Source organism: Ambystoma mexicanum, chromosome 12 (genome assembly GCF_040938575.1).
Source record: "Ambystoma mexicanum isolate Mex_15411 chromosome 12, UKY_AmexF1_1, whole genome shotgun sequence".
In the NCBI taxonomy this organism is placed as follows: Eukaryota; Metazoa; Chordata; class Amphibia; order Caudata; family Ambystomatidae; genus Ambystoma; species Ambystoma mexicanum.
Window position 1 is genome coordinate 104,754,331 of NC_090936.1, and position 20,209 is coordinate 104,774,539.

General features: G+C 40.1%; 1 protein-coding gene across 2 annotated transcripts in view; it reads right to left on the bottom strand.

Moving 5' to 3' along the window:
• Positions 1–2,267: 2,267 nt before the first annotated feature.
• The window catches only part of SYT10 (synaptotagmin 10), a 583,991-nt gene continuing 566,049 nt past the window's right edge, over positions 2,268–20,209 (bottom strand). For both annotated transcript variants that reach the window (XR_011281745.1, XM_069628104.1), the window contains one exon: positions 2,268–13,858. Coding sequence is in view for 1 of the 2 variants with exons in the window: in XM_069628104.1 (XP_069484205.1) it covers positions 13,787–13,858 (72 nt within the window). In the remaining variant the exon portion in view is untranslated. The remainder of the gene's footprint in view (positions 13,859–20,209) is intronic.

Genomic DNA, 20,209 nt, shown 5'->3' on the forward strand with positions numbered 1-20,209 from the left:
AATCAGCTTCACTTCTTATCAGCAGCTCCTTGGCACCAAGTACCCTTCAATCCTACAGTTTTGTCTGGAATGCCTCGGTTTGCTGTTGCACCCAAGGAGACACGGAACCCTATCAGGCACCTGTGGAAGTTGCCATTTTTTGTCTGAATTGGCCAGAACAGCTTTGTATCAGACAGTGAGATCACATCAGGATACTATCTCGGTGTACCATGATCTGGTCGATGGTTTTCCAGTTGGGGAGAATTCCTTGATTTGTTGACTTTTTGCAAGGGGTGTATCTTGTCATCCACCCCCCTCCTAGGTATTCTCATTTATGCGATGTTTCACTATTGGAAAGTGGCCAGAGAGCACGCATCTCTCTCCCAAGCAGATAACAGCTAAACTTGTCATTTTAATGATATTTGTGGACTTTCATCAGGTTTAAGATGATCCTTTATTGGATTTTAAAGGGCGAGATTTTACAACTTTGTGTGTCTATTTATTTATGCCGACATACTAAGACAGCATGTAAAGTTATGGAGTTTCCTGCCTTTCCAAATAATTCATAATTTTGTTCTGTGTTTAAAACAATATGAAAGATTGTCAGGTGATTGGACAACATATTTGAGGGATTTGTTTATTTCCTTTTATAGACAGCTTGCTTTGTTTCCCATCATACATTAGCCATATTGGTTAAGGGGTTATGAAAGACAAAGGGTTGACACCAGTGCTCCAGATAAGATTTGGAAGGGAGAGTATTTTACTCTCTATTTTTTAAAGTTGTGAGTAAAAATGATTTTTTAGAGAGTAAAAATGTAAGTCCAATTCCCAATGAGAGTATTTTTATAAGCGAGTAAAATATTTTAACTGAAACATTCAAATGTTTTTGTAATATTTATTTATTTGTACCTAGTTACAGTTTGCGGTACCATAATTAGCGCTTTCCCCATTCCCATTATGCCGTATGGGGCAAAAATGGGAATGGGGAAGGGCAATGGGGGAAGGGGGAATTACCGCCCCGGCAACCTTGGAATAGGTAATTCCCCTTTCCTCCAAGGCGGTACCGGTACATTACCGGCATGAACCATGGCGCTAATAGCGCCATGGTTTACCGCCTACCGTGTAATGAGGCCCTAAGTATTGGGAGAGTGGTAGTCTCAATTTACGCTCTATTATCATGTTTATGCAAAAAATAAAGAAAATAGAAGTCTGTAATACTCACCTCTGTGCCTTTTAAGAGAATCACAAGTGTCTACTAGGACTAATCAGTATGTTAAGTGCTATCTTGATTTTTTAATTCTTATATTATTAATTGTTGTATTTATTACACTTTGGGCATTGTGTATCATACTCTGTACATACCTCTGCTTTATTTAGCTTAAGTTCATATCTCCCCGTCTATGTCCTGGGTTTATATGTTAGTCTTGATTGTCCTGGAGTATACAGTCTTTTGTGTGTTCATAGTTTATATTGAAGACTTGTTGGGGTTGATTTTCTGATGCATTCTCTTTTTCTTCAGTTAAAGGTTTTTCATTAACTATTCATTGGGCCTCATTACGACCCAGGCGGAGGACCATGGTGCTATTAGCACCATGGTCCATGCCGGTGTCCGCCATGGCGGAATGGGGAATTGCCACCCCATTCCGAGGTTGGTGGGGCGGTAATTCCCCATGCCCCCATGGCCCTTCCCCATTCCCATTTTTGCCCCATAGGGCTCAATGGGAATGGGGAAGGCGCTAATAATGGTACCACAAATTGCGGTACCGTTATTAGCACCAAAGTCCGTTTGCGGGTCCCTACTTTAATGGCTGGAAAAACCAGCCGTTAAGGTCGGGTCCTGCAAAGGGACCTCATAATCAGGCGTTAAGGGTTTAACGGTGCCGACACCTTTTACGGCGCCGTTAAACCCTTAACGCCAGGGTCGTAATGATTCTGATAAACAAGGTGCTCTTATATTGGTTAATGGTCTATTGGTAAATTGAACTAATACATCCTACATATATTTATTTCATGCAAGTACTTTTTGACATACAACTTTTTTAATGCTGTTATACATATTAGTCTATTTCTCACTCATGTTGTAGTATGTGTGGTTACCTTTTGAACTTATGTACAACAGTTGTTATTACAACTCTGTTATGAAATGCATTTAATGTATTCAATAACAAATTATAAACACAAATAAATTCAGAAATGTGACCTTTTCCCTATGAAATAGTGAAGTGCCAGTACACAACCAGCTAATACTGAAACACAAATAAATACACTGACTACTAAAGGATCTGAAATAAATACATTATCATTACTTTATTTCTTGTTTAAAATACATTGGAAACAAATAGAACCCATTATATTTCATTTTCTTTTTTTACAAAAGTTATCACAAACTGTACACTTCAGAACATTTCTTTGAGGTTTCATTGTTACAGCATTTATCACAAATGACGGAAATGTTCATACCCTCTATAGAAGACACTGTAGAAATACTCAAATGTGTTACATTTTTAAAGGCTAGTGCAAAAAACAATAACCATTGTTTTTACAACGTATGATTTCATATCTCAACGTTCACAAATGGTTGGTTAGTGCATACATAATGTCAGAAACAGAGGTTTTCCAAGAACATACAATATACATGTGTTTTTTCATGTATGTGTGTAGATATATATATATATATATATATAAATGTATAGAGGTTTGTACATATGTATACACATTTTAAAACAACATGTATAGAAGCCAGCGATGTTGACCATAAGGATTGCTTGTTATCAAATCACAGAGCAATGTAAAAAGTCACATCATAAATAACAAATAGTCAAAGTTACAAAACGGTCAAGTATTTAATCATAGCGCTGATGCTCAACACCACCGAGAGCAGCAATGAGAGTTGCATGTCTTAGTACATTAGTAGAATCCTTATGTGGCACTTTGATTTGACAATGGGTATGGTTGAAGTGGAAGTAATACGCAGGCATTATGTGTTAATATGGGTTGGTCACCTAAAAGTGCATTTCCAATTTGACCTGTCATTTAGCTCTATGCCATTCTATTCTCATTCAGCACATGGATACATCTTGTCAAGTGTCATGGGCGCATGCCAAGTTAGTAGGTTGTTCCCAAAGAGAAAGAAAGCATATGCATGGCATAGAATCAAATGGCAGCAGGAGACATTATTTCCACAAATATCGTAGGAAATTCTGCTGATGTCTTGGGTGTATCTTCTAACATACAAAAACCTGAAAGTGCTCTGTTTGGCAGTTTGGGTTAAAATGCGTTTGGTGCAACTAAACGTTGTAATTGCAAAGCAGATGTGTTCCTCCTGTTGCTTTTATTATGGTATAATGAATGGTTTAACCTAAAGCCGATATTACACTGAAAATATTTTTTGTGCATGTACACTGTATGCTACAGTGGTCTATTGCTTTACATACAAAAGATCATTGTTGGAGCACAGGTGTTCTAGATACTCTTGCAATTCAACCATATGATTGTATATGATGGGGCTGGGATGACAGCTCAGGGGCTCCACATGATGGGGCCAGTATGATAGCCCAGGGGCAACACATTTGTTTTGGAAGAAAGGTAATGTGGAGCAACACAGGTTGGATAGCCATCCCACATTTAGAGATTGGTACCCGGTTTGAAGCGCTTCATACAAGATTAATTTGACTGTTTACCTCTACAAAGTCATTTTACAATTACTCAATCTTTCTCGCTGTGAAGACATTTGTTGGAAGATATTTCTGAGGATTTAATTTTTTTTGTTGCCAAATGCAATATCATCAAAATCATTTTCTGATGATGAAATGTGTACTATTGAAAATGGTAAGATCAACACAATATGAAAAACATGTACTTCATATGACACTCAGGGAATCAGGCCCTCAGTGAAAACATTCCAAACAATTTACCTTGGACATAATTTACCTTGGACATAACAAAAAAAAATGTTGGGATGCTTCATGTTGGTGCTTAAAGCAAGCAACATCTCCACATTGAAAAATTACTTTGAACTATCCAGAGGGGTGTGGGAGAGAGTCCTAAACTGCACGGCCATTGAAATCAGAAGGATCTATATGTGTATATGGCTGCCCCAGTCTAAAGTATGCAGAACACCCTTTATTATTAAACACATTCTCTATTCTTTGATTCTTGCCTACAGCCAAATGCATCAACCACATTCCTTCGGTTTTCTTTATAATCTTTTGTACATCTCAAATGCATTGTGTCACTGAGTTGCATTATTCAATGAACAGTGAAAGTTTAAATAGCCACGTGTGTTATGGTATGCATTTTTAGTAACATTGTTGCTAATTTTAGTTCTATTTTAGTAGTGATGATTGAAACAAGATGAGAATTCTTGCTACTACTATTACATTTATAATTGCTAATATAATTTGCTAGATGTTAAGTACTTCAAATTGAAAGTGATTAAAAAACTATGTTTTGGCATTTGAAACTGGGGCTCATTAGTTGTATTTTAGTATTGGTATAATAGTAGTGATGATTAAAACCCGAGGAGCATTCTTATAACTGCTCTCTGTTCTAATAATAGTTCATTTAGAATTGTTAATAATATTTGGTAGATGTTAAGTACTTCAAATCATAAGGAAGTTCTCAAGGTGATTAAACTAAGGTATGACATTTAAAACCGGAACAAATTATATGAAAAATAATTTACAAAAAAAGAATTGTGCCAAAACTGGAGTGTACAAATCTGACAATAAAACCTGTTTAAATGAACAATGTTCTTTGGATGAGTGTCAGTCTCCTGTTTCATTTTGCTTGTTCTAGTCTTAGGCAGCCCAGCATGGCATTTTGTTCTGGTGTCATGTGGTGGTTCCTGATTATGAATATCAATTTTTTTTATTCAATTACATTGATTACAAGGCACTGTTAGATTTCTTTTAAAAAGTGCATGCAGGGAATGTGTCTTGTATTTCGGTCAGCTTGTTCTGAACATGTACGGGGTGTCAAACTGAGATCGACATGGACATTTCTCTTTCTGAATACAGAGATAAGAAAAAGCTCTTAGCAAATAGTGGGTCTGGTGGGGTTTCAAAAATACTTATCTTGAAATGTGTGACAGACAACATGTGGAGCAAGCTCACTACAAATACTGAAATCCATGTAGAAATCCAGATGTGTACAGCACCTGTGACCAAACTTTAGTTGATGCATGTTTTTTACAAGAAAGCATATAACAAAAATATATCAAATAAACTCATTTCTTTTGTTTGGTCACATTTTGTGCACCCCTGTTTGGTACATGTTTCACTCTATTGTCCAAATTATCCAAAATGGTGTATGTTAGGCAATGTTAAAATAAAACGTTCAGGCTTTCATCAGGTGCAAGTTAATTCCGGTGGGCAGTACCGTGCAAGTGTAATGCAAAGGATTTCTGCACGGGTGAGTAGTAAAAGGGTCAAAGAGCTAGTTCATTGCAAACTTGTCCAAAATATTTTCTCACAATAGTGGGATTGTGTGGTATTGCAACCACCACACTCCCACATTGTATGGAATATGCCTTTTTAGCACTCTGCCCCTGGGGAACCTTATTCCACAGATCCCGGGGAGACCCACAGTCACTCACCAGACCAACCACTCAAAGTGGAAGCAGCAAAAGTCTGGTATAGATTTGATTGGATTTCCACCTATCTCCACCTTCTTTATACCACTGATATGGAACTTGCAACTCGTGGATATAGAGTACTGGAAGAATTTACAAGTGGCATGCTCCATTGCATATCCTGCCATGCCTTCCACCTTGGGAATGTGGTGCAAGGATTTAGTGTGAATTTCTAACTGGTGGAAATTGCCTTCTTTCACCACTGGGGATAATTAAAGGGTGGCCTTCACTGGCCCCCGATGCCACAACCTCAGAGTGGTAAGGATCATGCATCTTCATAATTGTGCCATTAATGCCGTCATGCCGTCATGTAAGCATGCTATGAATCCAGGTGCAGAATATTTTTATGGGGAGGTAGTAAAAGAATTGTGTTCCAGGAGTAAAAGCGCTATCACAAACTGGCCGCATTTCCGCCTCCCCCCAATGAAAGTCTGTAAATAGATCATAAATATTTATCCACCATATTTGTTGTGCAGTGGCTTGTGGATTTGAATATAAAAAGCAGGGATAGCTGAAGACACTTCAGACTATTTCACCAAAAGCTGAATAATCAGCTAACATTAACATCCACTGTGGATGAATCGCCATTCCTTCTGCTTGAGTGCGCCACTTGCTATCCAGAGTATGTTATGTCTTTGTTTATGACACCTTGCAGACCCAGAACAATATAGTGTAATGACAGTATTTAAAAGATGATTATCGTAATAGGAAGGTGCTAAAATATTCTGCAAAGCCATATACAAATGAAGAAATCACTTTTATCTAACAAAATTTCACATATTTTATTTCTAGTATAACAAGAAGAATTAATGTTAATTTACGAGGACATTTCACGATATCAAAATGAGATAATGTTCCCAGTCTATGTTCCCTGTGCTGTCGCAGCAGTAGCAGCTGCAAGTTTTGGTGGTGGTGGGGATGAAAGATGATCCTCATTGGGCAACTGGTCAATACCATTTCATTACTTTGTAGGAGGTACAGGGTGCCATCGGTGTCTGACAGCACAACCCTCAGCCCCTCCCCTCAATCTGCCACTGCCTCATAATGCTGAAGCATCTCTGGGACATTAACCTCTACTCAGTAAGCTACACGTGTGTGTAATCTGTAGCAATACTACATACTACAGAGCACTAGATTATCCATTCTACTATGAGGGCCTCATCGCCTTCTTAAATGACAAGGGCTTGGCACACATACTCAAATTTGTTATACTTGGCCCAAGACACAATGCATTAGAGTTGTTGGGGGACAAGGCATGATTTTACAGACCACAACTGCACCCATGGCTGGGGGAACTCTCTAGGAGGGAATTATTTGGGTACTTTCCTGGGTTAATGTTTCTAATGATGCATGTTCAGTAATGTAAATATGCATCTTGGAAATGAGCAGTGCCTAATTAGATGGGGCACACACCCACGCAATGTGAGAAGGCCATGATTTCATTGCCACTTGCCGAAAATGAAACCTTCTTTGTAAATCATCACACACAGGTCCTTCTCATCATTTTGATGGTGCATGGGATATTTGGTGTTAATTGGTTCAGCCATTTAAAATTTTGAAGGGTGCGAACAAACTGTGTTAGTTGACAATGGGCGATCCATGACTCTGTTGATCCATGGCCAAAGTAGTAGAAGCAGTATTATAGTGTAGATAAAGCCCTCTTGAAAGAAACAAGCTAAGTTAAGAAGTGTGTTCATATACAAATGCATTGGATTTTTGCTTCCTGTCAAATCTCTTTTGTTTCCATAAGTGGAACAGTTAAGTCCAGACCATGATGCTTTTCCTTCTTTGCTTAGTGATGCATGGTTAATGACACGTATGTAGGGCAGTCGATAGGAAATGCATGTGATTTCTATGTTAAGTTGTGCAGAAGTAATTTTGCTGAGTAGTTTTAGACCCAACGCTGTGTTTTGTGTACTGCCTTACTTCTGTAATCATGTCTCGTTGCTCAAACACAGTTTGCCAGAGCCGAGCACTCTTATGAATAATTTTCTTTTTATTCTCCTCTATAAATAGTATCCTGAAAATTCTTAATAATTCTGATATTCATTTGAAATGGTCTTTCCAATTTAAATATTTGTAAGTATTTCTAAATAGTGTCACACCAACATGTTTCAGTTCTGTTTAGAACTATCATCAGGAGAAACCATCAGATGACCTCGCATTTTTCACATTTACTGGCACGAAGTGCTGAGGCAAAGTAGCCTCTGCTAGTCTGGCATTCGAATTGATATGACTTCTGTTATTAAACTAAAAAGAAAATGTCATTGTTGCTGCATGACATACAATTAATATCGCTAATGAGTTAATAATCAAATTCTGTGCATTCCCATTACCTCACCTATTCTCTGTACTTAGGCTGCAGTGCTTTAAGAGGCCAGACACTTTAAATTGATAATCCTTTTAAATTAAAATCCTTTACTTTTACCTTATGGAGAATAAAATGTATTGTTTGTTCCATTGCCTTCAAATAAAATACTGTATCTCGTTATCATGTTTCATGAGCTGGAGTCACACATTAGCTTCAAGATATCTAGGAAACGAAAGGGTGGGGTGCATTCTCTGAATCAAAAACAATGCATGTGTTTGAATATTTGTCCACACACAAAAAAGTGGTGTTGTTTAGTAGAATGGTTAATTTCATGAACATGCAGATCTATGGTAACCTTTTTGCTAGATGAGGCCATTAGATATACGACACAGCTATGTCAGAATCAAAATAAACTGAATATTTTGCCAGGAAAACGGAAGTACACATGCACATATCAGAAGCAAAGGGATGAAAGAAAACAGTGAACACGGGGGATTAGTGGACAAAGGGAAGCTACTGTAAATTAAAAATGGCTACCGCTTACATACATGTCTGCTCTAATACGGAATGGTAGCAATACATGCCGCAAAGGGAGATCCTCTTGTAAAGAGCTGGAAAGTTGGGAACAAGCAAACAACACAACAAATGTGAATATAAGGCAAATATGCTGTTCAGAAAGGCAAATGTTCAGATTGTGTTATGTAAACCTCCAATATCTACACCAGTGTAGTCAGTGTACAGTGACTAACAATGGAACTAAAGCTTCAAAAGGTTAGACAGGCTCACTGAAACTGCAAAGGCATAGAAATAAATAACACTATAGCTAAACACATTGGCAAACTGTCTTTTTCCTTCACTTTCCCCTGTAGTCCTACAAAATGTTTCCCACAGCCCAGGAAATCATGTTGTAGTATTGTAAACAAGGGCAGTGCTTATTAGCAAAGTACTTTATCCATAAGGATTTGTGGGACAAATTCGCTTCAGCAAGGATAATAATGAGGCTCTCCAACTGACAAAAAGGTTGGCTCAAGCTTGGCATTCACTCTGATACAGGAATAATGGGATAGAGTCCCCCTGCAGGGGTCTGCAACCTCCTGCTCTACAGATGTTTTGAACTCCAAGGATCCCTCCCCAAAACTTTGATGACTAGGTCGGATGAAAATTGCAGTCCAAAGTATCAGGAGAACTACATGTTGCAGACCCTTTCCCTAGCAGAGAGTAAATAGGATGCAGGGATCTTTAACCTGGAGTTCAGGTATTTTATTAGCTAAATTAGAGGACATTTTCATGAATTACACAACAGGGCGTTCTGTCCAACTCCACATGCTTTTTTGTCTGTAGATTGTGTGTTGAAATGGCAATTACAGTCAATATAATTGAACTGCATGGTTAGCCACGCTTCTTACGAATATCCAAGCAATTGCAATCTGTCCACAATGTGTTGAGTAGGGCCACATATAGTCCACTTATTTCTTCAATGCATCTTGACAAGTGTAGAGTGGAAAGGCGAAATGCAGTGTCAGTTGCCTCTGCGTTTTGCGACTTGAGTTTGCTGCATTATAGGAACATTACGCTTGACTGGAACACAGTAATACAGATCTTGCATAAACTATTCTGTAGCTTTTCACATTTATCACGCAACAATCAACGGTCCTCTATACTCACACCACAAATGAAAAGGCATGCAGGTTGAAATTCCTTTGGCGATTGATAAAAACTCTTAACGAAGAAAGTTAGGACTGCATCATGTTGAATATCACAACAACAAAACAAGATACGTTTTTTTTTCAAAACAGCTGTACAAAATATGCTGTAATTCGGTTCATTACTGAACACTAATGCTACATGGTTTGACTTTCATGTAAACCACGTCGGTGATTATGTGCAATATAGTGCAACCAATACTGTTTTCAGAACAATGGTACAGTGTAACAATAGTACAAAAAGTAGCTTAAAACACATTTCCAGTTACAGTCACCATCAAATTTATATTCAAAATATATTATAGCCTGTTTTTCTTTTAATGATTCACAATCTTGAGAGTCAAGTTTTATGGCACAAATGCACCAAGATCCCCTGCCCTAAATACCCCAAAATATGAATTTCTTGAATTTTTGTATTGTATAGAAAGGAGCTATACTAATAAGAGACAGTAGAAGCTACACTGCTATTTGTACATTTCATGTTGTGTTTTGTTACAGTAAAAGTGTACCTGACTTTTATTTTGAACAATGACACACCTAAAGTTAGTACCAAAATAGTACTTTGTGCTCTCCAAGAGGAATAGCTTTTAAGCCCTGTTATTTTAAGTGATGATGCCAAGTAGTGTACTCTGGTGTTTCTTCCCACAAAGACATACCTTATTTTTATGCACTGTATGTTTGAATGACTTATACATTTATGATCCATATAATATTTGTTTTTGATATCAACTAAATTCCACAATGCATACTATTAGTGACAGCCGTTTTATCCAGCAAAGGTAGTCAGCAATCATAGGTACGAGTCTACAAAAATTGAAATCATCATTATTATATCTTTTATTTCTTACATGCTAATAAACTATCTTTTAAATGGGTATCCTCCCCTCTCGCATACCCTATTTAAAACCCTTGACTTGCTTTTCGGAGATAGAGAAGGACTGGGAATGTAAAGTGACCCCGTAAATGTTTTTCAAAGTGGCCCCATTTTAGGTGCAAAGGTTTTGGAGAGGGACTGGGGGAAAATGAGGCCAACCAGTATATTTTAAAGTGCATTTGCTACTGTATAGGGAACAAAAAGTAGTTAAACATAATCTAGGGCTGTGGGGATGACGAGATAAAGAATGAAGGGGGCCAGGTGCATGGGGAGAGGGTAAGGGGATCACTGTAAAACTATTGTACCGGCACAAAAGAGGCTAGTCTACCACTTTCATGGGAGATCATGGATGTCTCATAAGGTGGTAGTGATCATTGTCTAAAAACAGCGATACTCTGATCTTTGCTACTCCAAATCCCAGCCCAAACCCAACCTTTTCTGTATTTCTTCCTGTCTGTAACTATGGCATATTTCGTTAATGGCCAAGTGCTCCCCTATTTTGTGCATGAAAAAGAGCATGTGGGTAGTACAGTTATTTCTTAACCATGTCTTATTCATCTGACCAGACACTGTCCTGAGAAGAAGAATATGGCTGCTTTCAGGTGTATGGTGTCAACTTCTGAAGTATGTATGGTTCTGTACTACAATGTTACAGGATCAAAAACACAAACTAAAAAGCTGTAAAAACCAAGAGATGAAAATAGCTAATGTCAAAGTAATGTAAAGAGTACACACAAATCGTTTTTTTTTAAAATAAAGTAAGAATAACTACATAGACTATATTACTATTTTTTTCTAAGAAAAGGGCACCCCTGTACATATATATATATATATATATAAATATATATATATAATTTTAAGAATCTGTTTTCATGTTCTACTTGTCTACCAGCTAAATAACATGTTCTATTCAAGCGATTTTTGCTTTCTTGATTTGTAACTAAGTTATATGACTTCTCTATTTTATAGATTTTAATGTTTCATAAGATATTTCTACTGTGCACTGTACGGGTATATCGTTTGCTAGACCCCAAAATGTTGTACAAAGGATTCAGTGAGCACGGTGAAGCAGAGGGGGTCGGGTTTTGCCAGAGAGCTAAGATCAGCCGAACAAGGACTGATTGTGGCAGCTCCTTTCAGACTCAAAAACGGAGCGGGTAAATCCTTCCCTATAACCGTAGCAGGCCTTTGGAACAACCTCCCTGGCCAGATAAGGATGGAAGCCAACTACCAACGCTTTCGCAAACAACTGAAAACCCACATCTTCAAGTAACATACATAACACAACCTGACCAGTTAAATATGCAGCTCTAATGTCTTGTGCTACGTGTATTTTGTTTGTCATCTGTCTTTCGTGTTCTTGTCTCTGCCCCCCAAAGCTCGAGAGCTACCGGCGCAATACAAATAAATAAATAAATATGCAAATTCTTTAAGCCTCGTCCTTATGAGCGGCTGTTTTAATGCTGAATTTGATTACATCTTCACATAACGTGTTTTTGAGTGATGCTTGACTTACAATGGACACAGTTTCTGTTCCCCGGAAAAACGAAGGAGGCAAAACGTATTCCTTTCATAGAACCCAGCTTTATCAGGGGAAGGGAAAGATACTGTGCTACCCACCCGCTGAGTGAAAGAAAATGGTGTCATATCGTGGGCCTTCCCTTTGCTTAGGGTATTTAGCTAGTCTGCTAAAGTGATGCCAATTTCTTTACATCTGAATAGTGGATACCGAGATACAGTGATGGCAGCACCTACTAAATGGGAACTGAAAGTATGATATGATATGATAGGTTATTTATAATGCGCTCAATACCCAGAAGATTCTAAGCGCGGACCAAAGGATCGAACCCGTGTTGCTCCGTGTCGTCTTGCCGCTGAGCTATCCTCCCAAGCTCTAGGAGAATGACCAGCCACTTACATCTCAGGTGTTAGCTGTTAGACAGAAATCACATGGGAGCTCACTTTCCAAGTCCCGGTAGGCTAATGAAGGTGCTGTTTTTGAAAGCAGAGGGCAGGGGTCCAATGGAAATTGTGTTTCCTCCTCCCGTCTGCCCTCCGCCTTAAAAAACAAATTCGTTTTACACCTGCATGAGATTTTCATGCTGGCGTAAAATCAATGATTTGGAAACCGCCTGCTTTTTGCAGCAGAAAAAAAGCAGGCGGTTTCCATAGGAAATAATTCTAAACGCTGCTTGCCATGTGTACACGGCATGCGGTATTTACTCTACTTGCTCTGTGGAGTGCAAATAGATAAGTGTAGAGAGGCTTCCTCCGCCTCCTTACACTTCTCATTTGCACTCTGCAGAGCAAATGACGGAAATTGCCCAGATGGGACCTGTTTGCACGTAATGAGCTCCATGGCATTGCTAATTTCAAGGACAGATTAAAATAAAAGAGCTGTCTGTGATGTCTGGAAAGGGAGAGTTTCAGGAAAGAGATCTGTGTGTGCGTCTGACAAAATTCTGAATGTTCTTCTGGGCCTCAAAGTTAATATATAATTGCACTACGTTCAGACGAAAGAAAGTCCCTCAACACCTATAGTCAATGATTCCAATTTAAAATTCAATCATAAAACATAATGAAAATGATTATTTTTGGGAGTTGAAATCTTACAGAATTGCTACCATTTTAGAAGGAATGAATGTATTTGATAAAACGGCTGCAATCGTTTTTTCACTTACTTCAAAGTGGTTTCTTGTTCTGAAGCATACGCGCAAATCATACAAAACAATAACCAACTGAACTCTAATGAACTCCACATTCTTTCCTTGAATTTTAAAAAAACAGAGACCGTAAAGAGCAGACAACATTAATGATTTTCTCAACAAGGATTTTGTACATTCTGTTTAAGTTTGTTCGTAGGACATACTTTTTGCAAAGAATGTGCACCCTCCATCCCATCACGAGTACGTTTGGCAGGATATTTGACATTCCTTTTGGTACCAAATATAATCATTATAGCAAAATATTTTTCTATAAAATGTACCACGAACGAACCACTTTTTCCATACCCCACCTGATATTGTTTCAACTGCATATTTAAAGGGAGGATATCAGTTGTACATGGATGAGGTCCATAATGATAACAAGTATTGATACCAAAAAAGTACAAAATGCAGCACACTGCGTAACACGCATAGTTTTAGAAAGGTGATCGCTTCCATCCGGTGATATCTCTTCACCAAATGGTGTTCCAATATTTGCTGAGAAAGGCATATGGGATTTAGAGCGAGCTGTCTTCGTGGAGATTAGACTTGATGGGATGTTGCCAGTTCACCCTGGATGCATTAAGGTGTAGGAGGTGGCTTGGGCGAAGAGCAGGATCCTTGGCTATCGAAGCTGGTTGCTCGACCAGGCAACTGAAATGACACAAACACAACAACTTTTTACTTCATAACAAAATCCCTTTTTGTTTTTCTTTTCAATAATGTTGTAAATAAGCACAAAAAGTAACAATATTCTCTAGGGCAAATGTGTTTTGTCATTAATATGTATACATAGATATATTGGTTTATTTGGAGTTGTGGTATGACCAAGATGGTTATAATCCGCTAATTAGTAGGAGGATTTACACAGAGGAGGGCATTGTTAGCAAGTCAGAGGAAATGCACACATCTCAAATTCCATAGGCGGCATGAAATAGGTAAATCTTTAAGAATTTGCAGAATTTCATTAGGTCGACTTGAGCCAGAGATGGAGCAGGAGTTACAATCAAAAGGAGTTATACTACCAACTGTAAGGTGTTACTCCCTAAGATATCTGAAAAGTGGCGTGTGCTGCAACCTGTAGGAGTCCTTAGAATGGGATACCCGCACCTTAGCGCACAGGTAGGGGTGTGCTCTCTTGTGATGACCAATGGCCCGCCCCCAGAGAGAACAGTGGGCTCTGGGCAGTGTGGGCCCTCTTGTATGAGATATGTTAGGCCTGGTTGCTAACCTGGGTTAGTGTGCACCTAGTGTAAATAAAACAGACACAGACTTATCTTCAGTTGACCCGCTTGCTGGCTTGCTTTTTATATGCCATATTTTGTTCCAGTAGCACATTGTTACATTAAACAGGTCCTAACATTCAGGATAAGACTGTCAGTTCACCTCTGTTACCTAAATGGTTGAGCATCATACATTGGGTCCCCTGGGAGTAAGTCAATTCACCTCTGGTAAATAATTAATTAATTATAAACACTTGAATCACTGTTAAATCCGTCAGTTCACAATTGTAACATAAAGTTTTGAATATCATACATTGGGTCGCCTAGGGCGTGAGTCAATTCACCTCTGGTAAATAAATAATTCATTATGAACACTTGAATCACTGTTAAATCAGTCAGTTCACAATTGTAACATAAAGGTTTGAATATCATAAATTGGGTCACCTGTAAGTGTGACAAGTCATCTTGGATAAATAAATAATTAATTATTAACACTTCAATCGGCAGAGTCCTGTCCACCCCTAGCTTATGCGTTTCACATAACCTGGCTCTCCCCCTTTCCTCTGTGAACCCAAGTAAAGCAAGAACTCCCCTTGAGGGGGAACCAAGAACACTACAGCCCATAGTGACTAAACCACCACCCTTCTGGAAACCTACCTGCCTCTGCAGTCCCCCTGGCGGTAAAAAAAACAAAGCAGCGCGTGACTGCTCCCTTCACTTTGACAGGACGACTGTACACTGGCCCCAGCCCGCCTGTGCATTGCCGGCGAGTGAGCTTACTTCTGAACTGTTCAATATTGTTCAATTTCTCCCCTTCAACTTTGACAGAAAAATGTACATTAGCCACTGCCCGCCTGTGCGTTGCCGGCGAGTGAGTTTACTTCTAAACAGTTCAATATTGTTCAATTTCTCCCCTTCAACTTTGACAGAAAAATGTACATTAGCCACAGCACGCCTATGCGTTACTGGTGAGTGAGCTTACTTTTAAACAAATCAATATTGTTCCTTCCTTTTCCTCACTTTCCACCTCCTACCTCAGCGACCACAACGCATGCAGTCACTCATGACGGCGCCCGGGCTCTGCTCTAGCAGAGCAGCATCAGCCAGGGAGGCACTCTTCCCGACCTAAATCCCTCGCCTCCAGCCGGGCCCAAACTCTCAACCCAGGATTGGGGAGGGTAAAACAGGCCAGCGGGGAACAAGGACAGCTGGAAGGGGGTCCCCTTCAACAACCGAGAGCCAATCTTTTCTCTCTGGATCTCCCGGGCAGTCTCTCTCTTTGCGCCACACCGGGATACAATATATACATTTTTGGCTGGCCCACCTGCCGCTATCTCGCAGGTGCCTCCTGACAGAAATAATTCCCAAAACTCCTCAGCCTCGTACTCGCTCCCCCTATGGATGGAGCATACCAAGTCCCTTGGGAGCTTCTCCTGTGCTCATCGTTACAGGAAGCGAGAAGGGCCCAAAGTACACAAAAAATATGAAACCCGGGCTCTTTATATGAAAAACCACATGCAATGCTGGTTTACACAACATTTTTGAGTTTTAACTTTTGGGATACCATTTTCTCGGCCAACAAAAGTGAGACCATGTATTGCTATGGTCAAGATACATTGATGAACTTTCAGATACCCAGAATGAGCCACTCCTTGTTTCGCTGGAATATTGTGACATATTGAAATGTAGCCAGGTAAGTTTAAAATATCCACAGTGGTTTGCTGATGTGGCTCTGAAATGGAGGTGAACTTCCAGATATGGTTAGTAGGTGGTGTTGTTGAATGTGTCTCTTGGCTCAAATGGATTATCATATTTTAACATTTCAGGTGAAAGTGTTTTTTCAAGACTTTTTAAACCCACCACTGGTGGTTTGTAAACATGCCCCAATGTTCCAACCACAAGTCTGTCAAGACTATAATAAGGACCCCCTAATAAGGGTGCAAAAGGTCTGTCTTGGGTTTTTTAAAATAGCCCTCTAAGACAAAGACAATTCCCTGGAGCAAAAGGCTTGCATTTAGGCTAATTTGCATACCCACAATGGCTTGCTGATCTGGCTCAGAACTGGAGTTGAACTTCCAGCCATGGCTAATAATAGGTGGCCTTGTGGAATGTATGACTTGGCTGAAATGGATGATCTTACTTTCACATTTCAGGTGAAAGTTTTTTTTCAAGACTATGGGCCTCATTACGACCCGGGCGGTAAGGGATTACCAGTACCGGTAAGGGCACTGGTGCCGGTAATCCCTTACCGCCCAATTACGAGGTCCCTTTGCGGGTCCCTACCATAACGGCTGGTTTTACCAGCCATTAAGGAAGGGACCCGCGAAGGGACCTTGGAGGTAATTACAGTACCGCAATTTGTGGTGCCGTAATTACCGCCTTCCCCATTCCCATTGAGCCCTATGGGGGCAAGAATGGGAATGGAGAAGGGCCAATGGTGAATGGGGAATTACCACCCTGCCAACCTTGGAATGGGACGGTAATTCCGCCATTCACCATGGCGGAATCTGGCGTCAACCACAGCGCTACTAGCGCCATGGTTAACGCCTGGGTCGTAATGAGGCCCTATATCATCCAAATCCATCCACCAAGTTATTAGCAATTAAATGTTCGTGTTTCCTTTGGAACTAGGTACACACCTAAACTATAGTGCAGCGACCACCGCACTATAAACTCATGAACCTTCCACGTCAAAATTTGAAGCGATATACTAGAAATGAGAGTCCATTGGGTGAGCATTATTCAGAAGCTAATCGTACCCTTAATGATCTCAAGACTTCTGTACTCCGGGGTAATTTCTGGACTGACAAAGCCAGAAAGACCTATGAATTGAAATGCATTGTACGGCCGGTTTTTGGGTGGGGTGTGGTGTAAGGCAGGGCTGTGTACTGGCCCCTATCTGTTTTTGCCTCTACATTAATGGCCTTTCTCAGGATCTCATGAACGTATTGGCTGACTTCCTGGTATTGGGGCAAAGGGGGTTTCCAGTATTGGCCTATGCGGACGACACAGTCCTACTAGCAAGAACACCAAGGGTGTTACAGGTTTTGATCAATGCCTATTCAACATTTATGGATAACCTGGGCCTTAAAATTAATACTAAGAAATCAGCAGTAATGCAGTAATGACCTGTGTAGGAAGAAAACGTCCTGTGCCCATGAAACCTATGGTTTGTGCAGGGGAAATCATACCTAGAGTCAAGGTTTTTGACTATCTTGGAATACGTTTTTCAGAGGCCTTAAATGGTAGGGCCCACGTGGCCAAGCAATCTGCAAAGTTGAGTCAACAGATAGGCGGCATATGTAGATTTATGTCAAAGTGTAGGGGCCAGTCCTTGGATGTGATAACAAAGATTTATGGCACGCAAACTGCACCCATCTGGGGCTTGCAAAATGTGGCTGAAATTCAAAGTAAAGAGAACACATTTTTTTTTTTAATCTGCTGGGGCTCCCAACCAGTGCCTATGGAATAGCCATCCATACAGAATTGGGTGTGGAGTTCTGGGAAGACCAGTGGGCGATGGCTCTGCTTTTATTTTGGGTTCGGCTGTGGGCTAATAAACATGCCTCCCTCTGTCATTTTATTATTCGCACTGTGTTGGGTAAAGTTGTCTGGAAAAAAATCCCTTGGCTTGCTTATGTCTCCTCTACTCGGGGTGAAGTTAATTTAGGTGCCCTCTTTCCTCCCGCCACACTGATAACTAAAAGCGAGGGGGCAGTCTATAAAGCTACACTGGGAGACATTGTAGTAAGGAAAATAATTTTGTTAGAATATGGCCATAAATCTGGCCAAGTTCACACAAGTATTAGCAGGTTTACTGGAATACAACCATATCTGACATGGAGCCCATATAAAAAAGACAGGTGGCTGATCACGAGGGCGCGGTTCGATTCACTGCGGCTGCAAGGAAACACCCACAAGTGGAAAGGTTTTCCTGACTCTGCGGGTTGCCTGGTGTGTGGCCACTCCCGCGAGGATCTTTCCCATCTGTTGTTTTTTTGTGTAGGGTATGTGGGTATCCGTAAAATGACTTTGATTCCTGCCCTTAAGAAGACAGCGATACGTTCTCATAGGGCTGCTCTTGTGTTTCTTTTGAGTGCGGATACAGTCTTTACAGCTTTGGCTCTTTTGATGTTTTTGAAAAACTGCAATTGCAAAATGCATTTCAGAAATAGTATATTGAAAGTGCAAGGCGGTGAAAGCTAGTGTTGTGAACTATATTATCTTTGGCAATGGGCTAACTGTGTGAGTACCGTCTGTTGTTTGATTTTATTATTCAATTTTAATGTGGCTATTTTATATGAAATTATGTGATTGCTAATTCTATATGCATGTTATTTTCTGTAATGTGATGATATGTATATAATTGTATTTTTGTCGTTTAATGGATATTTTTTTTATATATCCGAATAAACTTGTTTGATTTGATATTTGAAATGCATGCGCATTTCCAATACACTGGCAGGGGGCTTGAACAGACATCAGTTTCATGACTCACTATTCCAAGTAATAGACTTTCACTTTTTCCACTCATAGCAATACAAGGATCACAACATCCAGACCTGACACTTTCATCATTTTTTCCAAAGCCATTCACAGACATTCAACCGGCACTGCACCAGCCCCGCCAGCATCTCTAAGGCAATTTATTGTTGCCAGACTCCCCCCAACACAGCACCATCTGCCGAAAGCTTCCCAGAAACTTGTAAGGGCCCTTGACCCTAGTCAAACTCCACCCTTTACTCTTGATTGGGATGTAACGCAATCCATGTATGGTATCTGACACAAAGTTACCACATTGGGCTCCACGGGTCACAGGCCTAACACATAAACTGGCTGTATGTCCCCTCTTTCAGACTTCTAGAGGCACAAGCCTGATATGTTGATGATAGTGCTACCACTGATCTTGCAGGGACTGGCCTGACATAGCTAGCTTCAACTGGACTGACACCTAACCAACCCCATCTGCCTTCCTGAGAGCACACTAACATTGTGGGCTGTGTTTTCATTTCTTTTCCCTGCTCTTCACTTTCACTGACCCTTGCCCTACTTCACAGAGGGCACCATTTAGACCTTGAAGATTGCAATGTGTGGGGGAGTAGAACATCCACATGCCTTTCTGAGCAAAACTACAAATCAGTTACAGACAGGCACAGATAATGAGGCTGCAGGAGGGGCTATGTAAGCTGTGACGCTGTAATGTTTTTCAAATGAATTGGGATAATCTACTCAACCTCCCACTGACAATGTGCCACTCAGAGCCATACCAAACAGATTCAGATAGAATCACGCTATACTACAACAAGAGCACTACGCTACAAAATGGCGTCCCTTATTGTGTTTAAACAGTGTCATGTACAGACGGCCGGCCAGGTGACTGCTCCATAACAATAGAGAGGAGGTTAGTCAAGACAATCCCTATATGTCTTATAATCACTCGCCTGAACGAATGATAACGAATGCACCTGATCAAGTCCCGGCTTTGGGGACGGAACATGTTGTGAGCACGGAGTGACTACTTCAGGACTTTCAGTTTCCTCAGTAAGTCCATGTCTGTTTCAATTATTGTAATTTGACCTGGACACACTGGTGTTACAATAAACTTCACGTGTTTTTCACAGCGCAGACCGAGTGCCCTGGTTATTTAGTTGCTTGCTGAAATACTGAAATGCCATTTCATTGCCTTGACAATCTCAGTTTCAGCAATCACACCCTTTTTTTGCTTAACATAAGTGGTTTTGCTTCTACAACCTCCCAGGTACACCCACTGAGAGGCTGAGCG